The 23684-nt window shown below is 42.6% G+C and overlaps 1 protein-coding gene across 1 annotated transcript in view; it reads left to right on the forward strand.

Moving 5' to 3' along the window:
* Window positions 1-21103: 21103 nt before the first annotated feature.
* The window catches only part of LOC131234574 (probable LRR receptor-like serine/threonine-protein kinase At3g47570), a 34716-nt gene continuing 32135 nt past the window's right edge, over window positions 21104-23684 (forward strand). The window contains exon 1 of the mRNA XM_058231509.1: window positions 21104-21272. Within this exon, the coding sequence (XP_058087492.1) occupies window positions 21104-21272 (169 nt within the window). The remainder of the gene's footprint in view (window positions 21273-23684) is intronic.

Genomic DNA, 23684 nt, shown 5'->3' on the forward strand with positions numbered 1-23684 from the left:
GCTTGTAGCATTATTAGGATGGTTGCTCATTTTGATTCATGTCTTATTGAACCTTATGGATTCTAATTTGATTATTAAGGTATGCTTTTAGTTTTTAATGATTTATTGTGACTTAAATTATAACGGATCTGCGATAGCTTTAAGTATATTCTTTCCATTATCGAGATTGTGAACTGGAGAACCTTGTTGTTCACTATAAGACCTGTATCCTAGTCCGTACCGTTCCGTTAGCTTCCGCGGTCCTTCCGGTCAAATTTCATCAACCGCCGCACTGTATCCGACGATTGCGCGCAATCCTAAACTAGGTCCCGTATACCGAAGTCGGCTCGAACCAAAACTTGTATCATAGCGACCGCGTCGCCGCCGCGGTTCCAACCTCGTGACTTGCGCACCGAACCGATACCCAGGCTAAGAGATGTGGGCCTGCATTCATTCCAAAGAAAACACTGCGCGTTATGGATTTTGAGGGAATCTCCACGAAATGTCCCATCAATCAATCAATCACTCATGTCAAGTACAAGTCAAGTCACACCTTACCCAAGTACAACAACCCATCCCTCTTTCTCCACAAAGTCAACTCTCTCTCTCTCTCTTCACCCGTTCCTCTTTTTCCAAAATTTCAACCCAACCCATACCTCTCCTTACATCACCCATCACCCATCACACCTCACCTATCCATATCACTCCCATCACTTCTCTCTCTCTCTCATTTCTCAAATCTCCCAAACAACAAAAATTTCACACGTCCAACCCCTCTCTCCCAAACCACAAGTGTGGTCCACCTTCTCATTTTCCATCTACACCCTCTCATCTCTCATCCACACCATCAAAAGTCCATCAACCTCCATCAAAAGGCAAGCTAAGGAGCATTGGAGTCTAAGGGACCAAGAAGAAGGAAGATAAAGTAGGTGATCCACCATTAATTTCAAAGTTTAGGGTCCACTTGTTGTGGGACCCACTTGATGTACGTGTTGTTTCAATGGAGGGCCCATATTGGCATGGTCCTTCCTCTCCATCACCGTCTCTCTTGTTTCTTTCTCTCTCTCTTTCCATTGTGATGGTGTGGATCCCACCAAAATGTGTGATATCTACTCCATTCATCAACATCAGACGGTGTGGCCCACCCTATTGTAGGTGAAGATCCATAGCATCCACTGTTAAAATGGACCCAATGCCCTTCTTATTATATGATATATTTTATATAATATATATGTGATATATAATATAATATATATTATATATATAATATAAGATATATATATATATGTATGTATATAGGTGTTGGTGGGCCACATCCACATGGGACCCACCACAATGATATGCTTTCTTATGCCGTCCAGCGTCCCTGGATGCTGGACGTGCTATTGGCAAAATAGTGAAGTGGAAACTGACATGGGAGTGTACTACCGAGCTAACCAAAAGAGAAGGGAAAGGTGGGCCACTCATGCAGGCCCCACCTTGATGTTTTTATACAATCCAAGCCGACCATCCAATTTCCCAGATCATTTTAGGCATTGAGCCGAAAAATGATCTCAATCCGAATTTATGGTGGGCCATAGCATAGCAAACAAGTTTCCTACCATTGAAATATACTCTGATGTTGCTGTACATAAAAAAAAACCATTCAATATTGGTATCGATAAGTTTGTATCGAGCCACAGGGGCCAATGGCTGGTGTGGATCTTGCTTATGTGGGGCACGCTTGTGAAAAACCGTAGAAAAATATTTTTTTCAAAAAAAAAAAAACAAAACAACAGTAGCAACTGCTGCCGCTGACAGAAGGCTCAGGCAGCGCCCGTGCTAGCTACCTGATAGATAGACTGGCTGGGCCTCACGGCCCCAGCTGTGGGCCCCACGTGATGCATTTCAAACATCAACACCTTGCATTTGATGGGTCCGCTTTGTCCCCCCAGGACGTCCCCAAAAATCAGCCGTAAACGGAACTCAGGCGGGCCATATCATCTAAAATCATGTGAAGACATGCCCAAAACATATAAAATCATCTGGTGGGGCCTACCTGAGTTTTGGATGTTGCTGAAACTTGGTCTGAACCGTCAGCCAGGTGGGACTCACATAATGGGTGGGTTGGATTTGTGAACCACATCACGGTGGGCCCTAGTTCACGTGACCTCATGAATAGATTGGATGGCAATAAATATTACCGTGGGCGCATGGTCCACGTGACTCGTGAACAGCTTGGATGGCAAACAAACATCACTGTGAGCCGTACCCTCCTCTGGTCCACGTGATCTTATGAATAGATTGAATGATAAATAAATATTATAGTGGGCCCTACCCTGGACCACGTGACCTTATGAGCAGTTGGTTAGAAAATAAACATTATATTGGGTCCTAGATTGCTTAGAAAATAAACATTACTGTGGGCCCCAGGTCTGAGTGACCTTATCAATGGGTTGGATGGGAAATAAACATTATGGTAGGCCCCACATGGGACCCACTTATGTATGTATTGAAAACCACACCCTCCATTAGAGTGGGCTCCATCATGATGCATGTGTTTCATCCAACTGTCCAACCATTTTGGAGATAATTAAGGCTCATTTGTTGAGGCCTTCCTTGACTTATATAAAGCCCATATTATGAGGCCCATTATGACGTATGTAAGGCTTGTGTGATTAGGCCCAGCTTAATGTATTTGTGGCCTGCCCACTAAGGCCCACTTGAGATATATGAGCCCATGGTTTGAGGCCCATTTGATGTATTTGGGCCCTTGGGTCAAGGCCCAACAAGATCTATATTAGGCTCATTACAACGTGATTCTACCATGGTTCATTGTTGACTATTGTAGTGGGCTATGCCTGGGGAACAATGTTGGTTTGACGTCCACATTACAAGTACAATGTTGGTTAAATGTCTGCATTGTCACTCTCCCTAAGGCCCACTGATAGGCCCATACTTGTAGTAAGTAGGCCGTCTAGGCCTATTTCCGTTATACACAGAGCCCATCTCTTTATGCATGTTTAGTATAGATCCATGATTCATGATCATTCGCATCATATGTATGCCTGATATGAGAAGTGACTGATCATAGCATATGCCTTCGGGCAGATCGTCTATGGGCTCCCTGATAGGCGGAATCGCCCCACATGAGCGCTCCGTACGCGCAGGATTGTTGCATGTTTGACAGTATGATACATGCACTTGCATTGTGTGATTGTGATTATCGTATGCCCTAGTGACACCAGGGCCATAGCCTCCACAGACACATCGTGGATGGCAGGATTGGATATCGAAAATATTTGGTTCTAGCATACGGGCGCCATAGATGTCCCTGGGTGAAAATTTCTAAACCCGATGGTACTAGAGGATGACTCCAACGTTGAGACCGAGTGGATCACGAGCGCGGGAGGGCCGTATACCAGTAGGCCGCGTCTCCCACTGTATCGTGGTCGGTTGAAAAGGGGTGTGACCTTACCTGCCTGAGTGAGGGGGCAATTTCTAGGTTAAGTTTGACCAGCTTGAGGAATCGGTCCGCTATCGACGAGCCGGGCCCGATATTGGCAGGCAGATAGTGAGGTCTCTTCCACCCTCCCAGTTGTGTGTCTGTATAGGGGCGGCAAGCTGGCGTAGAGTGTACTTGACCCCGGTGATTATCCATACTGAGAACCGCACTGATTTGATGCTCTAGTGAGGAGCTACATTAATATGTGGATGAGGATTGACATGCTTGACTTGCACTCTGCATCGCATGGCTTTGATGTGGTCGATCACATTCATGTTTTGCACCGTATGGCCTTGGTATGGCTGATTGCATACATGTGTCCATCAGTATGATCCCGCATTTCTCTGACCTTGCATCCTGATCATGCTCATATTGCGCATACACTTACATTACACTCTAAGCTTTCTATAAGCTTATGCACTATTGATGCGTGCAGGTGATGCCAGGTCGCAGCTGTAGCATAGCAGCAGTAGGAGTGTATGGTCGAGCCTTTGGAGTTTTGTTATTCGCATTATCTTGCATTTCCCTTCAGATGCTTTGTACTTAAAGTTTTTGATCATAGTGGATTTTGTGATGGTGTTCTTGTGTTTATTGTTCATGGGTTATGCTTTTGGTTATGCTCATTACGAATCAAATGATATTAGAAATCCTCCTTGTGGGATCCCAGGATCGGAACCTGGTAAATGGGTACCGGGTGCCGAGAATGTGGTTTTACGGAGGCTATTGGCGCCGGATTCGGCGATCGGGAATTTTGTGAGCCCGGTTTCCGAGTTCGAGGCATGACATTCACCATTGTCTCATAGGCATGGTTGGGTGATAGAACCTTTTCTAATTTTCACAATTCTCTCATGATTGTCTGTGAGATTGGTAAATTACTGTTGTTTGCCATAGTCTCCTGGGCATAGTTAGGTGATGGAATCACTTCCAAATCTTCACCATTCTTATCTATTGAGGATTCAATCCATGAGAAGTTCAGAGATCTGACAAATCTCTTTATACCAATTGGAGAGGATAGGACTCTGATTCCAATTGTGTCCTTGAATCAATGTAAGGTAGCTTCCCAATTGCTACAACTGGATCCTTGGCACCCTAGTTCCCATCTTTATTTTTACAAGTTTTAGATCAATATTTCACCATTATTCCCTCAAATTCATTCGATTTAGATTTCATCTTAGTCTAGTTCTAGTTCTAGTTAGTTTTAGATTACGTATAGGTCTCAGTCCCTGTGGATTCGACCTCGCTCTCACCGAGTTTATTACTACATCACAACCCTATACTTGGGGAGTGAACAAGTTTTTGGCACCGTTGCCAGGGACTGACGGCCACATATTTTTGAAATTAATTGGTTTTAGAATTAGATTAAGATTAGGATTTACTAACTTTAGTTTTAGATTTTTCTTTCTATTTGATTTTTAGAACTAACTTTCCTGTGTTGTAGGGTCATTGATAGATCTTCTAGATTGGTAACTTTGTCCTAATTTCTTTACTTTTTCTATTTTTTAGATTGGGTCTTTTCTCCTAGATACTAACTTGGGTTGTTTTGATTTGCAGGTTTTTAGGAATCTTTAACCTGGTAACTTCTTTCTAACTTCTCCCCCTCTTACTTTCCATACTACTGTAGGATCTTTTCTTTTATTTTTCTTAGGAGTAGATTCAGAGTTAGGGTCTCACCATGTATATGCACGAGTGGGAATGCACGAGTGGGAACATTAGTATGCTGAGAAGAATAATCTATATTGGGATGATGACTATGGTAGAAATCAACCAATGTCTCAAAACATTTTCTGAAACTATCATCGAGAACCAACCGGAATATAATGATCCATCGGTTAAAAAGTCCTTATGCAATCATATGCAGGAGAATAATTACACCCCACGGATTAACAAAACAGTACGTGAGTGTTGGGGTTATCATAACTATGGGAGTGAGAATTATTATCACTCATTCGATAAAAAGAAAACAATACGTGATTATATTATGAGTGATAATATGTATTACCAACCATTAGATTCTCCCACCTATGGTCCGTATGACTATAATCAGTGGAAACATTAAAATTGGGAAAATGACCCAACAACATGTTATAATGATTATTCTCTTGAATCCCCTACCTTCGAGATCTAACCAGAAATGATCCAAGAGGATTCAATTCAGCGTACGATGGCCTGTCTTGCGAAAATGAGAAAATCATTGGAAGCGCTTAATTCGCGCCTTGATAAGGTAGAGAAGGCTCGTTCATCCCAACCACAATTCATTCTAGAAATACAATGTGAGGAAGGTGATCCTAACACGCTTTTGAAGAACTTTAGAATTTGGAATGAGGAGTTGGATTCCATTAACGAGCATACGGTTCAATTTCTCGATGAGTCGATCTCGATGACTGTTCAAAGAATGGTGAAGCGACATGCGTGTCTTTCAAATACAATAACGATAACACACTTCACTTACATGACACACTTAAGTTCAATGATGAGGAAGAGGTTAGTTTATTCAAACCTCAACCCAATTTAGGAATATAATGTGAGGAAAGCAATCTCATCCCAAGTTTGTACTGCACTGAATTGGAAGCTGATAAGTATTGGAATGAGATTCATGAGAGCATAGTCCAAATTTCATTGGAATCAACTTCAATTATGGTCCAGGAAGGTGATCACAAGGCATAGGAAGTTCTACTCCACCTATCTGACATGGCTAATTTAAATGTGGAGGATGAACCACTTTCACCTAAACCTTCTAACCTTTGCGAGACATGTTTAGATCACTCCCGTGAACTGGATGATGATATGATTCGAGAGATGAACGAACCACCTGATATGACTCTGAAAGTTGAAACCACCCAGTTAAGGCCACCATCTGAGTTATACACTTTTAACGATTCAATGCCTCTTCTAAGTAGTATCAATGAACAGAGTTCTCACATCAATACTGTCTCCTGACCCTCAATTTGTTTGTGCAGGGTTGGAGCAAGAGAGCATACCTCCATCTACTCGTAAAGAAGATGGAATCCTTGAACAGATCATCACACACTTCAATGTGGAAAATGAGTTACTCAGCTGAATGTCCTAACTCTTTGGACGATTGCTTGACACACTTTGAAGATTTAAATGAACCTATAATAAAAGAAATAGTGGATGCCTCGCAAGACAACATCTCAGTGGTCACCACTGATCGAGAGAACCCTTACTCTGAAGCCCCTCCTTCTCCAGACCCTGAATGTTTACCATTAAAGGAAGAGGAGCTGAAAATTGAACTAAAGTCTGGAGCTTAGGAATGCATTGAGACTACATTATTTCCTGAGAATTTTTCTGAATTTTATCTACCTGTAGTCTCCGATTCACCCTGGGGTACTAATTCTGAAACTTTCTCTATCACAGGTGAATCATATATACTTTGAACACCTCAGAAAATTAAAAGGAAACCTTATACTGATGTTCATAAACCTCTCTAGAAATTCATGATCTAGGGCATCCAAGCCTATTGTAAAAATGGCTTTTGGATGATCCTGTTGAGGAACTTACTGAGAAACTTATCAAGATACTGGCCAGAAGAGGAACTTTGCGGCATGACTCAGTAGTTTTTCCTACTTTCATAGGACTAGGGTAGTTTGCTTTATGTTGTTCTAAGATAGACAGTTTTATGTCATTAAGTTAGTTTCCTTGATACGTTGTTTTAGGATACTTTGCTTTCATGTCTTCACTCTCATGCTCATCGGCTTTCATGCTACGATCTCTTGGAAAGTCTTTCTCGATTCGTTATCTAGGTGTTATCTTCCCATCACTTCTCATTTACTTTCGATGTCCCATGTGCACTGCATGCTCATATCTTTTACATTGAGGACAATGTAGATTTTAGGTTGGGGGTGGGAGATTAGGTTACTTAATCAGTGTTTTCTTGATTATGAAAATTTTTAAATTTTTCTGGAATTTCGAAGTGATTTTGAAGGTTAATTATGATTTTAGAATTACAAGAGACGTGATGTTGGTGATTTCACAGTTAAGTTTGAATTGTTAACTCATGATTAGAAGTTTTAAACATTGATTGAGTCATGATTTCACAGGACCCATCTCGCTTACACATTAAGGTTTCAGTTTGATATTGAATTGTAACTTGGTAATCATTAAGCATGGAAGGAACCAACCTGGGGAATTTGTCCATCATATTCAATAAGAAGAATGAAAGAAAAAGAAGAAAATATCCAGCTACAAGATAGTTGCTTGAAGAAAGGTTTGGGCGAACGAACTTCACCATAGGTTTGCTCCCTATAGGTGTAGATTCGATTCCCCATGGTTGACATTTGGGAAAAGTTGGACGACTAGTCTTCACCATAGGTTTGCTCCCTATAGATGAGGATTTGATTCCCTTCCTTGGCATTACTTTTAATAGAAAAATCAAAGCTTAAAATAAAATAATTTAAAAAAAAAAAAACTGAATTGTGAGGCAAGTTTTGGGTTTTGGTTCTCGTGCTGGTTACCAATGCTAACATGAAATAGAGAAGTGAATCTTAATGTTGAGAAGCCGAGATGACACTATACACTCATGAATCTTAACAATTAGAATTTTTCTAATTAATGGATTAATTCTTTGAACTTGAGTATGAAGTTTACCGCATGCCTGAGTTCAGGAGAATTCTATGCCCAACACTCATGAATCTTAGACTTCTAATATCTGGATTGTTTTCAAAAATCACTCGAGTTCTTAGAAATCGTCCTGTAATTCTCAATTTCTTTTTCGCATACTTCGCTCGGGACTAGCAAAATGCTGGTTGGGAGTTGTGTTGAGGGTCAAATATTGCATATTAGACCCCATTTATTACCTGGATTTACGAACATGGTGCTGTTTAATGGTCTGATTTAATCATGTTTGTGATGCAAGGTACATTTGCGCGCTTGGACCGAAACAGTGTGCTAAAAGCTGAGATTTAACGCTCAAAATTCACCAAAGCATAGGACGGAGCCCAGGAGAATAAGATCGACGGAGTTGCACGATAGAATCCAAGAAAATCAAGAAACTGAAGCTTAGGTGGCTTGAAATTGGTCCATAATGCAAGATCATAGGGTTCGAACCATCCGTTTGGCTCGAAACCTCATATATGGCCTAAGGACCATAAATTAACCGCACATATCAAATTTGACCCATCGGATCTCTTTAGAAGCGGCCAACGGACAGATCAGCCAATAAACTGTCCATTTTAGGCCCACCTGGTATCTGGAAATGCTTTAATTTTGATCTCAACACCTTAAATTATGCGGAGAAATGAATGGACGGAACGGATTTCTCGCGAACATCACAGTGGACCCCACATGAGGGTGTGAATGCACGCACAAGTGAGCCGCGCCAGAAGGTCAGCCCGGTCATAGATGGGCTGACCCATCTTTCTTCTTGTGCAAGAACAGCAGACGCACCAGTGTTCGCCGGTTTCACACAGTGGGCCCCACCTCTCATCCAAATCATCAATCTGGACCGTTCATTATGTACAGAGGTGGGGTATTAACCTCACCTAGGTGTCCTTTATCCACCATGCAAGCAGATGTGTGAAGGCCTCAGCCGCACGCAAGATGAACGGTAGCATAAAAGATTATGTGGACCACATCGAATGAACTCCAAAAACACCCCTTCCTAGATGGTTTTTTGTCCTAAAACCAATGGACGGAGTGGATTGTTCACCTGGCTTCAATAGGTGAGCCAACGCACAAACAAGAAACCGTCAAGGACTTCTGAGGAAGCTCTGTCTCGCACAGGGACTTGCGGAGGAATGTTGTGGGCCACTAGCATGCTTCCTTAGTCTAATCCGGACAGTCCATCAGGAGCCCACGGGCCCTCTCATCCAAGCCCAGTGGACGAAGTTTCAAGAAACATAGAGATCGGTTTTCAATTGTCTAAACAGAGGGCAGACGGTGCAATGAGAAATCTCATGGGGCACATGGAATTCGGTCTAAAAATTGTCCAGTTTTACTGAATTTTCAAGGGAGATCCAATGAATGGACTGGATTTCTTGATTATTGTCAGGAATGGGCCCCATAAAACAACAAGTGTAAGCTCTTTTACGCACGTTCTGTTACAGTGCGTAAAACTTCTGCACCGTTTTCTACTATGGGTAAGGGCTACGCATGCAAGCTGCCACCTACTCCTTGCTCTATAAAAGGAAAAGAAAAAGAGAGAAGAGGATTCAATTTTCCAGGGGACGTGGGCAGAGGCAGAGAGAGAGAGTAAAGTAATATTTATTTTACTTTTTTGACTGTTTCCTTTTAGTATTTCTTTTAAGATGTTTAGCCCAATCATGTCTATTCTAGGCTAAACCTCTTAGCTAGGGCTAAGAGGTGAAGCTTGTAGCATTATTAGGATGGTTGCTTGTTTTGATTCATGTCTTATTGAACCTTATGGATTCTAATTTGATTATTAAGGTATGCTTTTAGTTTTTAATGATTTATTGTGACTTAAATTACAACGGATCTGCGATAGCTTTAAGTATATTCTTTCCATTATCGAGATTGTGAACTGGGGAACCTTGTTGTTCACTGTAAGACCCGTATCCTAGTCTGTACCATTCAGTTAGCTTTCGCGATCCTTCCGGTCGAATTCCGGCAACCTTCGCACCGTATCCGATGATTACATGCAATCCTAAACCAGGTCCCGCATACTGAAGTCGGCTCAAACCGAAACTTGTATCATAGTGACCGCGTCGTCGCCGCGGTTCCAACGCCGTGACTTACGCAGCGAACCGATACCCAGGCTAAGAGATGTGGGCCTGCGTTCATTTCAAAGAAAACACCGCGCGTTGTGAATTTCGAGGAAATCTTTATGAAATGTCCCATCAATCAATCAATCACTCATGTCAAGTACAAGTTAAGTCACACCTTACCCAAGTACAACAACCCATCCCTCTTTCTCCACAAAGTCAACTCTCTCTCTCTCTTCACCCATTCCTCTTTTCCCAAAATCTCAACCCAACCCATACCTCTCCTTACATCACCCATCACCCATCACACCTCACCCATCCATATCACTCCCATCACTTCTCTCTCTCTCTCTCATTTCTCAAATCTCCCAAACAACAAAAATTTCACACGTCCAACCCCTCTCTCCCAAACTACAAGTGTGGTCCACCTTCTCATCTTCCATCTACACCCTCTCATCTCTCATCCACACCATCAAAAGTCCATCAACCTCCATCAAAAGGCAAGCTAAGGAGCTGGAGTCTAAGGAACCAAGAAGAAGGAAGATAAGGTGGGTGATCCACCATTAATTTCAAAGTTTAGGGTCCACTTGTTGTGGGACCCACTTGATGTACGTGTTGTATCAATGGAGGGCCCATAGTGGCGTGGTCCCTCCTCTCCATCACCGTCTCTCTTGTTTCTTTCTCTCTCTTTCCATTGTGATGGTGTGGATCCCACCAAAATGTATGATATCTACTCCATTCATCAACATCAGATGGTGTGGCCCACCCTATTGTAGGTGAAGATCCACTCCATCCACTGTTAAAATGGACCCAATGCCCTTCTTATTATATGATATATTTTATATAATATATATGTGATATATAATATAATATATATTATATATATAATATAAGATATATATATATATATGTATATAGGTGTTGGTGGACCACATCCATGTGGGACCCACCACAATGATATGCTTTCCTATGCCGTCCAGCGTCCCTGGATGCTAGACGTGCTATTGGCAAAACAGTGAAGTGGAAACTGACATGGGAGTGTACTACCGAGCTAACTAAAAGAGAAGGGAAAGGGGGGCCACTCATGTAGGCCCCACCTTGATGTTTTTATACAATCTAAGCTGACCATCCTATTTCCTAGATCATTTTAGGCGTTAAGCCAAAAAATGATCTCAATCCGAATTTATGGTGGGCCATAGCATAGTAAACAAGTTTCCTACCATTGAAATATACTCTGATCTTGCTATACATAAAAAAAACCATTCAATATTGGTCTCGATAGGCTTGTATCGAGCCACAGGGGCCAATGGCTGGTGTGGATCTTGCTGATGCGGGCCACGCCTGTGAAAAACCGCAGAAAAACATTTTTTTCAAAAAAAAAAACAAAACAGCAGCAGCAACTACTGCCGTTGACAGAAGGCGCAGGCAGTGCCTGCATTGGCTGCCTGACGGACGGACCGGATGGGCCTCACGGCCCCAGCTGTAGGCCCCACGTGATGCGTTTCGAACATCAACACCTTGCATTTGATGGGTCCCCTTTGTCCATAGGACGTCCCAAAAAACCAGCGGGCCATATCATCTAAAATCATGTGAAGACATGCCCAAAACATATAAAATCATCTGGTGGGGCCTACCTGAGTTTTGGATGTTGCTGAAACTTGGTCTGAACTGTCAGCCAGGTGGGACTCACATAATGGGTGGGCTGGATTTGTGAACCACATCACGGTGGGCCCTAGTTCATGTGACCTCATGAATAGATTGGATGGCAATAAATATTACCGTGGGCGCATGGTCCACGTGACTCGTGAATAGCTTGGATGGCAAACAAACATCACTGTGAGCCGTACCCTCCTCTGGTCCACGTGATCTTATGAATAGATTGAATGATAAATAAATATTATAGTGGGCCCTACCCTGGACCACGTGACCTTATGAGCAGTTGGTTAGAAAATAAACATTATATTGGGTCCTAGATTGCTTGGAAAATAAACATTACTGTGGGCCCCAGGTCTGAGTGACCTTATCAATGGGTTGGATGGGAAATAAACATTATGGTAGGCCCCACATGGGACCCACTTATGTATGTATTGAAAACCACACCCTCCATTAGAGTGGGCTCCATCATGATGCATGTGTTTCATCCAACTGTCCAACCATTTTGGAGATAATTAAGGCTCATTTGTTGAGGCCTTCCTTGACTTGTATAAGGCCCATATTATGAGGCCTATTATGACGTATGTAAGGCTATGTGATTAGGCCCAGCTTGATGTATTTGTGGCCTGCCCACTAAGGCCCACTTGAGATATATGAGCCCATGGTTTGAGGCCCATTTGATGTATTTGGGCCCTTGGGTCAAGGCCCAACAAGATCTATATTAGGCTCATTACAACGTGATTCTACCATGGTTCATTGTTGACTATTGTAGTGGGCTATGCCTGGGGAACAATGTTGGTTTGACGTCCACATTACAATTACAATGTTGGTTAAATGTTTGCATTGTCACTCTCCCTAAGGCCCACTGATAGGCCCATACTTGTAGTAAGTAGGCCGTCTAGGCCTATTTTCGTTATACACAGAGCCCATCTCTTTATACATGTTTAGTATAGATCCATGATTCATAATCATTCGCATCATATATATGCCTGATATGAGAAGTAACTGATCATAGCATATGCCTTCGGGCAGATCGTCTATGGGCTCCCTGATAGGCGGAATCGCCCCACATGAGCGCTCGGTACGCGTAGGATTTTTGCATGTCTGACAGTATGATACATGTACTTGCATTGTGTGATTGTGATTATCGTATGCCCTAGTGACACCAGGGCCATAGTCTCCACAGACACATCGTGGATGACAGGATTGGATACCGAAAATATTTGGTTCTAGCATACGAGCGCCATAGATGTCTCTGGGTGAAAATTCCTAAACCTGATGGTACTAGCGGATGACTCCAACGTCGAGACTGAGTGGATACATGAGCGCGCGAGGGCCGTATACCAGTAGGACGCGTCTCCCACTGTGTCGTGGTCGGTTGGAAAGGGGTGTGACCTTACCCGCCTGACTGAGGGAGTAATTTTTAGGTTGAGTTTGACCAGCTTGAGAAATCGGTCTGCTATCGACGAGCTGAGCCCGATATTGGTAGGCAGATAGTGAGGTCTCTTCCACCCTCCCAATTATGCGTCTGGATAGGGGCGGCAAGCTGGCGTAAAGTGTACTTGACCCCGGTGATTATCCATACTGAGAACCACATTGATCTAATGCTCTAGTGAGGAGCTGCATTGATATGTGGATGAGGATTGACATGCTTGACTTGCACTCTACATCGCATGTCTTTGATGTGGCCGATCGCATTCATGTTTTGCACCGCATGGCCTTGGTATGGCTGATTGCATACATGTGTCCATCAGTATGATCCCGCATTTCTCTGACCTTGCATCCTGATCACGCTCATATTGTGCACACACTTACACCACCCTCTAAGCTTTCTATAAGCTTATGCACGATTGATGCGTGCAGGTGACGCCAGGTCGTAGCCGTAGCATAGCAGCAGTGGGAGTGTGTGGTCGAGCCTTTGGGGTTTTGTTATTCGCATTATCTTGTATTTCCCTTCAGATACATTGTACTTAAAGTTTTTTATCATAGTGAATTTTGTGATGGTGTTCTTGTGTTTATTGTTTATGGGTTATGCTTTTGGTTATGCTCATTACGAATCAAATGATATTAGAAATTCTCCTTATGGGATCCCAGGATCGGAACCTGAAAAATGGGTACCGGGAGCCGAGAATGGGGTTCTACGAAAGCTATCGACGCTGGATTCGGTGATCGGGAATTTTGTGAGCCCGGTTTTCGAGTTCGGGGCATGACATTCACCATTGTCTCATGGGCATGGTTGGGTGATAGAACCTTTCCTAATTTTCACAATTCTCTCATGATTGGCCGTGAGATTGGTAAATTACTGTTGTTTGCCGTAGTCTCCTGGGCATGGTTAGGTGACAGAATCACTTCCAAATCTTCACTATTCTTATCTATTGAGGATTAAATCCATGGGAAGTTCTGAGATCTGACAAATCTCTTTATACCAATTGGATAGGATAGGACTCTGATTCTAATTGTGTCTTTGAATCAATGTAAGGTAGCTTCCCAATTGCTACAACTGGATCCTTGGCACCCTAGTTCCCATCTTTATTTTTACAAGTTTTAGATCAATATTTCACCATTATTCCCTCAAATTCATTCGATTTAGATTTCATCTTAGTCTAGTTCTAGTTCTAGTTAGTTTTAGATTATGTACAGGTCTTAGTCCCTGTGGATTCGACCTCGGTCTTACCGACTTTATTACTACATCACAACCCTATACTTGGGGAGTGAACAAGTTTTTAATGCTGTTGCCGGGAACTGATGGCCACGTATTTTTGAAATTAATTGGTTTTAGAATTAGATTAAGATTAGGATTTACTAACTTTAGTTTTAGATTTTTCTTTCTATTTGATTTTTAGAACTAACTTTCCTGTATTGTAGGGTCATTGATAGATCGTCTAAATTGGTAAGTTCGTCCTAATTGCTTTACTTTTTCTATTTTTTAGATTGGGTCTTATCTCCTAGATTCTAACTTGGGTTGTTTTGATTTGCAGGTTTTTAGGAATCTTTAACCTGGTAACTTCTTTCTAACTTCTCCCCCTCTTACTTTCCATATTACTATAGGATCTTTTGTTTTATTTTTCTTAGGAGTAGATTTAGAGTTAGGGTCTCACCATGTATATGCACGAGTGGGAACGCACGAGTGAGAACATTAGTATGATGAGAAGAATAATCTATATTGGGATGATGACTATGGTAGAAATCAACCTATGTCTCAAAACTTTTCTGAAACTATCATCGAGAACCAACCGGAATATAATGATCCACCGGTTAAAAAGTCCTTACGCGATCATATGCAGGAGAACAATTACACCTCACGGATTAACAAAACAGTACGTGAGTGTTGGGGTTATCATAACTATGGGAGTGAGAATTATTATCACTCATTTGATAAAAAGAAAACAATGCGTGATTATATTATGAGTGATAATATGTATTACCAACCATTAGATTCTCCCACTTATGGTCCGTATGACTATAATCAGTGAAAACATCAAAATTGGGGAAATGACCCAACAACATGTTATAATGATTATTCTCTTGAATCCCCTACCTTCGAGATCCAACCAGAAACGATCCAAGAGGATTCAATTCAGCGTACGATGGCCTGTCTTGCAAAAATGAGAAAATCATTGGAAGCGCTTAATTCGCGCCTTGATAAGGTAGAGAAGGCTCGTTCATCCTAACCACAATTCATTTTAGAAATACAATGTGAGGAAGGTGATCCTAACACGCTTTTGAAGAACTTTGGAATTTGGAATGAGGAGTTGGATTCTATTAACGAGTATACGGTTCAATTTTCTGATGAGTTGATCTCGATGACTGTTCAAAAGAATGGTGAAGAGACATGGGTGTCTTTCAAATAAAATAATGATAACACACTTCACTTACATGACACACTCAAGTTCAATGATGAGGAAGAGGTTAGTTTATTCAAACCTCAACCCAATTTAGGAATATAATGTGAGGAAAGCAATCTCATCCCAAGTGTGTACTGCACTGAATTGGAAGCTAATAAGTACTAGAATGAGATTCATGAGAGCACAACCCAAATTTCATTGGAATCAACTTCAATTATGGTCCACGAAGGTGATCACAAGGCACAGGAAGTTCTACTCCACCTATCTGAGATGGCTAATTTAAATGTGGAGGATGAACCACTTTCACCTAAACCTTCTAACCTTTGTGAGACATGTTTAGATCACTCCCCTGAACTGGATGATGATATGATTCGGGAGATGAACGAACCACCTGATATGACTCTGGAAGTTGAAATCACCCAGTTGAGGCCACCATCTGAGTTATACACTTTTGACGATTCAATGCCTCTTCTAAGTAGTATCAATGAACAGAGTCCTCACATCAATACTTCGTCTCCTAACCCTCAATTTGTTTGTGCAGGGTTGGAGCAAGAGAGTATACCTCCATCTACTCGTAAAGAAGATGGAATCCTTGAACAGATCATCACACACTTCAATGTGGAAAATGAGTTACTCTTAGCTAAATGTCCTAACTCTTTGGACGATTGCTTAGCACACTTTCCAGATTTAAATGAACCTATAATAAAAGAAATAGTGGATGCCTCGCAAGACAACATCTCGGTAGTCACCACTGATCGAGAGAACCCTTACTCTGAAGCCCCTCCTTCCCCAGACCCTAAATGTTTACCATTAAAGGAAGAGGAGCTGAAAATTGAACTAAAGTCTGAAGCTTAGGAATGTATTGAGACTACATTATTTCCTGAGAATTTTTCTGAATTTTATCTACCTGTAGTCTCCGATTCACCCTGGGGTACTAACTCTGAAACTTTCTCTGTCACAGGTGAATCATATATACTTTGGACACCTTAGAAAATTAAAAGGAAACCTTATACTGATGTTCATAAACCTCTCTAGAAATTCATGATCCAGGGCATCCAAGCCTATTGTAAAAATGGCTTTTGGATGATCCTGTTGAGGAACTTACTGAGAAACTTATCAAGATACTGGCCAGAAGAGGAACCTTGCGGCATGACTCAGTAGTTTTTCCTACTTTCATAGGACTAGGGTAGTTTGCTTTATGTTGTTCTAAGATAGACAGTTTTATGTCATTAAGTTAGTTTGCTTGATATGTTGTTTTGGGATAGTTTGCTTTCATGTCTTCACTCTCATGCTGATCGGCTTTCATACTGCCATCTCTTGGAAAGTCTCTCTCGATTCGTTATCCAGGTACTATCTTCCCGTCACTTCTCATTTACTTTCGATGTCCTATGTGTACTGCATGCTCATATCTTTTACATTGAGGACAATGTAGATTTTAGGTTGGGGGTGGGAGATTAGGTTACCTAATCAGTGTTTTCTTGATTGTGAAAATTTTTAAATTTTTCTAGAATTTCGAAGTGATTTCGAAGTGATTTTGAAGGTTAATTGTGATTTTAGAATTACAAGAGACATAATGTTGGTGATTTCACAGTTAAGTTTAAATTTTTAACCCATGATTAGAAGTTTTAAACATTGATTGAGTCATGATTTCACAGGACACATCTCGCTTACACATTAAGGTTTCAGTTTGATATTGAATTGTAACTTGGTAATCATTAAGCATGGAAGGAACCAACCTGGGGAATTTGTCAATCATGTTCAATAAGAAGAATGAAAGAAAAAGAAGAAAATACCCAGCTACAAGATAGTTGCTTGCGGAAAGGTTTGGGCGAACGAACTTCACCATTGGTTTGCTCCCTATAGGTGTAGATTCGATTCCCCATGGTTGACATTTGGGAAAAGTTGGACGACCAGTCTTCACCATAGGTTTGCTCCCTATAAATGAGGATTTGATTCCCTTCCTTGGCATTACTTTTAATAGAAAAATCAAAGCCTAAAATAAAATAATTAAAAAAAAAAAAAAAACTGAATTGTGAGGCAAGTTTTGGGTTTTGGTTCTCGTGCTAGTTACCAATGCTATCATGAAATAGAGAAGTGACTCTTAATGTTGAGAAGCCGAGATGACACTATACACTCATGGATCTTAACGATTAGAATTTTTCTAATTAATGGATTAATTCTTTGAACATGAGTATGAAGTTTACCGCATGCCTGAGTTCAGGAGAATTTTATGCCCAACACTCATAAATCTTAGACTTCTAATATCTGGATTGTTTTCAAAAATCACTCGAGTTCTTAGAAATTGTCCTATAATTCTCAATTTCTTTTTTGCATACTTCGCTCAGGACTAGAAAAATGCTGGTTGGGAGTTGTGTTGAGGGTCAAATATTGCATATTAGACCCCATTTATTACCTGGATTTACGAACATGGTGCTGTTTAATGGTTCGATGTAATCATGTTTGTGATGCAAGGTACATTTGCGAGCTTGGACCGAAACAGTGTGCTAAAAGCTGAGATTTAACGCTCAAAATTCACCAAAGCATAGGACGGACCCTAGGAGACTAAGATCGACAGAGTTGCACACTAGAGATCCAAGAAAATTGAGAAACTGAAGCTCAAGTGGCTTGAAATTGGTCCAGAATGCAAGATCACAGGGTTCGAACCACCCGTTTGGCTCGAAACCTCATATATGGCCTAAGGACCATAAATTAACCGTACACATCAAATTTGACCCATCAGATCTCTTTAGAAGTGGCCAACGGACAGATCAGCTAATAAACTGTCCATTTTAAGCCCACCTGGTATCTTGAAATGCTTCAATTTCGATCTCAACAACTTAAATTATGCGGAGAAATGAATGGACAGAACGGATTTCTTGCGAACATCACAGTGGATCCCACATGAGGGTGTGCGTGCATTCAGTGCATGCACACGCCAGCCGCACCGAACGGTCAGCCCAGTCAAAGACAGGCTGACCCGTCTTTCTTCTTGTGCAGGAACAGCAGACGCACCAGTGTTCGCCGGTTTGACGCAGTGGGCTCCACCCCTCATCCAAATCATCAATCTGGACTGTTCATTATGTACAGAGGTGGGGTATTAACCTCACCTAGGTGTCCTTTCTCCACTATGCAAGCATATGTGTGAAGGCCTCAGCCGCACGCAAGATGAATGGTAGCACAAAAGATTGTGTGGACCACACCAAATTAACTCCAAGAATACCCCTTCCGGGATGGTTTTTCGTCCTAAAACCAATGGACGGAGTGGATTGTACACCTGGCTTCAATAGGTGAGCCAACGCACAAACAAGAAACCATCAGGGACTTCTGCAGAAGCTCTGTCTCGCACAGGGACTTGCGGAGGAATGTTGTGGGCCACCAGCATGCATCCTAGGTATAATCTGGACTGTCTATCAGGAGCCCATGGGCCCTATCATCCAAGCCTAGTGGACGAAGTTTCAAGAAACATGGAGATCGGTTTTCAATTATCTAAACGGAGGGCAGACGGTGCAATGAGAAATCTCATGGGGCACATGGAATTCGGTCTAAAAATTGTCCAGTTTTACTGAATTTTCAAGGGCGATCCAATTAATGGACTGGATTTCTTGATGATTGTCACGAATGGCCCTCACAAAACAACGAGCTTAAGCTCTGTTACGCACGTTCTGTTACAGTGCGTAAAACTTCCGCACCGTTTTCTGCTTGGATAAGGGCTACGCATGCAAGCTGCCACCGACTCCTTGCTCTATAAAAGGAAAAGAAAAAGAGAGAGAAGAGGATTCAATTTTCCAGGGGATTTGGGCAGAGGCAGAGAGAGAGTAGATTAATATTTATTTTTATTTTTTTTTTACTGTTTCCTTTTAATATTTCTTTTAAGATGTTTAGCCTAATCATGTCTATTCTAGGCTAAACCACTTAGCTAGGGCTAAGAGGTGAAGCTTGTAGCATGATTAGGATAGTTGCTTGTTTTGATTCATGTCTTAGTGAACCTTATGGATTCTAATTTGATTATTAAGGTATGCTTTTAGTTTTTAATGATTTATTGTGACTTAAATTACAATGGATCTGCGATAGCTTTAAGTATGTTCTTTCCATTATTGAGATTGTGAACTGGGCAACCCTGTTGTTCACCATTGTCTCATGGGCATGGTTGGGTGATAGAACGTTTCCTAATTTTCACAATTCTCTCATGATTGGCTGTGAGATTGGTAAATTGTTGTTGTTTGCCATAGTCTCATGGGCATAGTTAGGTGATGGAATCACTTCCAAATCTTCACCATTCTTATCTATTAAGGATTAAATCCATAAGAAGTTCAGAGATCTGACAAATCTCTTTATACCAATTGGATAGGATAGGACTCTGATTCCAATTGTGTCCTTGAATCAATGTAAGGTAGCTTCCCAATTGCTACAAGTGGATCCTTGGCACCCTAGTTCCCATGTTTATTTTTATAAGTTTTAGATCAATATTTCACCATTATTCACTCAAATTCATTCGATTTAGATTTCATCTTAGTCTAGTTCTAGTTCTAGTTAGTTTCAAATTACGTACAGGTCTCAGTCCCTGTGGATTCGACCTCGGTCTCACTGAGTTTATTACTACATCACAACCCTATACTTGGGGAGTGAACACCTGCACACAGGACAATGAGTTAATGTCTGAGCTGAGAGACCTTCAATTTCATCACAATAAAGGGTCACTTACTGAATGAAGTGAGGAGGGGCTTGGACTTACATAGCCCGGAGCGATAAAGATTATCAGCAGTGATCAGGCCCGACCAGGAGCGTAGGTCCTCCGAGCATGCCCTGGCCTTGGCGATCTGGTTCTTTTGGCCCGAGGTGACGAGAGGCGGGCCCCTCGAGAAGTTTGCGAAAATGGATAAAAGACTTTAGTCAGACCACAACAGATAAGGGAGCATAGCGAAAAGACTGTTCAGGATCTGACCTGGAAGGGTAAATCGGGTAGGAACCCGAGTCCTTAGGTTCTTGAGCTCCGCTGCCGGTGCCTCCCACTCGCCTGAAGTCCAAAACCACTTGTTCTTCCAATCATTATTAGAGGATGAAAGTTGCAGGACCAGCCCCGAGCCCTTGCTGTCGCGAGTCGTAAAATAGTAGCATGGTTCTTGGCTGTCGTGCTTGATCAAATATAAACTTATCAACTCCTTTGGTGTCAGTTCCAGGTTCCCGACTTGGGGCCAGATGATGTATGAAGATATCAAAACCCTCCAAGCATTGGGTGTAAACTGACCTGGAGCTATCCCAAATAAGCTGTCAGGGCTCGGACGAAGGGGTGCATGGGAAGTCAGAACCCACATTGCAGTGCGCAGAAGAAAATCGCGACTTCCCCTTCAGCAAGAGCTCCGGCGGTATTGAGGGGCTCTGGTGCCTGTATCTGCACGGAGTCTGGGATCTCGAACTTCGATCAGATCCATCCCATCTGAGACTCAACTAGTACAGAGCCTCCCGGGATGGTCTCTGGAGCCCGCCCGCTCGCAGGCATCTCCGCACCACCCCCCGTCAAGTTTCAGGGGGCTCAAGAGGTTTTCTTCCCGCCTTTGAGGCGTGTCCAAGCCCCCTTCCTCTTTGCCCCTCCTGGGCGAAGGGAAGAGGGGTACTGCTTCAAGGGGGCCTTCGGAGGTTCCTCTTCTATCATCTGAGCTTCCTAGCTCGGAGTCATCTTCGATGTCATAATCGCCTCGGATCATATTTGAATCGTTCGACATCCCACGAAAGCGAAGGAAATAATGATAAACCGGAAACGAGAGGAAGGACTCACCAGACGGTCACCGGGAATCGCTTCTACCGGAAACTGCTAGTCAGCCGGAATCGCCTTTGCTGGAAATCGCAATCGCCAGAAATCGCCTTCGTTGGAAATCGCAATCGCCAGAAATCGCCTTCACCGAAAATCGCCTCCTCAGGTAGCCCATAGCAACAAGAGTTTAGAAAGCAAAAATGTGAGCGCTTCCGAGCGTTGGGGTTTTATAACCCGTGGATGATTCTCGCATTAATGGCGAGATATGATGACCGCAGCCGAATCGTCGCGAGCCAACTTCGGAATACACGTGACCGAACGTCACTGGCCCAAGCACTGCCAGGCCGCGTGCCTCTGGCATCGGGCGACGAGCTCTGAGCAGTGGAAGCGTTGCTCAGTCGTCTCCCGTGGCTTACATAGTGATCCTTCATAGGTTCTCTGAAGATTCGAGATCTTAACCGTCGTCACGCGCCCGTTGGAGGTTAACCTGCGAATAGGAAACCCCGAGTATGCACCTTTCCAAACATGAAAACCATGATTGCGATCGTACGCTTTGAGGGCACAATTGTGGACGTTATCGGTCTTTCGCATGTGCTCACTCTCTAAGTCCACAATCGTACTCGGAGAGTAGGGGGCTTCTGTTATGAGAAGATCAGAGACGTCGCAACTCCGAAGTCCGAAGTAATCCAGAGTCGACTCAAAGCGTAAGACAGCTTGGAATCGAGTATAGGCTTGGGTTAGACCTCCAATCCGATTGTTGTTATGCGCTTACTCCGAGCTCCCAGATGGAAGCAGTCGACTTAGGCTTCGGAGCGGGATCTCGGAATGATCCGAGGTCGAAGTACTCGGCTCGGAGTGATCCGACGCCGAGGTAGTCAGTTCGGGACCCGGGTCGGAGTCTACTTATGAGGAGGATCATGAGTTGTCCCATTATCGCACGATTAGCTACGGTTACTCAACCGCCCCCGTCCCCACGACTATACAATGATCGGGTGGCCGAATCACTCGGGTGATGTGGTAAATGCCCTAAGATGCGCCGAGTTATGCGGACATGCCATCCTAAGCATGAGGGTATATATAGCATCTTGCGATGAGGAAACAGGTACGCAATATTGGACACTCTCCCTTTGCAAATAGACTTAGACCCGGATTCCTTTAACCTGACTTAGGCATCGGAGGGTCCCCTGCTTGAGCCAGGGTCTCCTTTGCTCACTCCTGTTTCGCAGGTCCCAGACTTAAGATCGAATCAGAGTTCTCGCATCCGAGCGGAGAGTTGTCGAGATTTTAGCATCAACACCTACCATGATATATCCATGTAGCTGAAGAAGAAACATAAATATCATATCCATATACAAAATTTCTATGATCAGGAAAAAGTTTTTAATAATATGCATTTAATCCCCACTATTATTATTATTATTATTATTTGATGCGGTTTACTTGCGCTTTGAATCTGCCACTTTTTTAGGAAGTGGATTTGCTGGTATACCACCCACCAGCTATGTATCTGGTGTATTGGTGTCAGCAAGTCCTGTGGGTCCTATTACGAGGGTATGTGTTATATCTAAACGGTCCATCCATTTGGTGAGATCGTCTTAAGGCTTGAGCCAAAAAATAAGGCAGATGTAAAGATCAAGTGGACCATACTGCAAAAAGCAGTGGGGGATTGAACGTCCACCATTGAAACCCTTTTGGGGGTCACAGAAGTTTCGGATCAATATGAAATTTGTACGTTTTCCCTCTTCATCCATGTATTTGTGACCTTATTAACTGATTGGATGGAAAATAGACGTTATGGTGGGCCCTGCTAAATTTTTAACGGTGAAAATCATTATCATCGCTGCTATTTTTGGTGTGGTCCATGTGAGCTTTGGATATTATTCATTTTTTGTCTAATGCTCTAAAATGATCTCGAAAAATGGATGAACAGGTATGGATATAATAAATACATCATTGTGGGGCCGTGTAACTTTGATCTCCTTTGAACCGTTCGTACCACTCGGAGCTCGAGGAGCGTCGGCTCTCGTATTCGCACGACACGTGTATAAATCAGCTATATAGCTGGTGTGTGGTACACCAGCCAATCCGCTTCCACTTTTTTAGCTCGTATTCTAAAATGATCTCTCAAAGCGGATGAGCGGTGGTGGGGCACACAACTTTGCCACGTCAACACTTCACGGAATATCAACACGGTTTCCATCCCAAAAAAGCTTACGTGTCAAGCTATTGTTGAATGAGGAGACTGGGAGAGTCTACCTTCTTGACACGGTTTGCATCGCTGAGTCTAAGCTATGGTT

This window comes from Magnolia sinica, chromosome 19 (genome assembly GCF_029962835.1).
Source record: "Magnolia sinica isolate HGM2019 chromosome 19, MsV1, whole genome shotgun sequence".
In the NCBI taxonomy this organism is placed as follows: domain Eukaryota; kingdom Viridiplantae; phylum Streptophyta; class Magnoliopsida; order Magnoliales; family Magnoliaceae; genus Magnolia; species Magnolia sinica.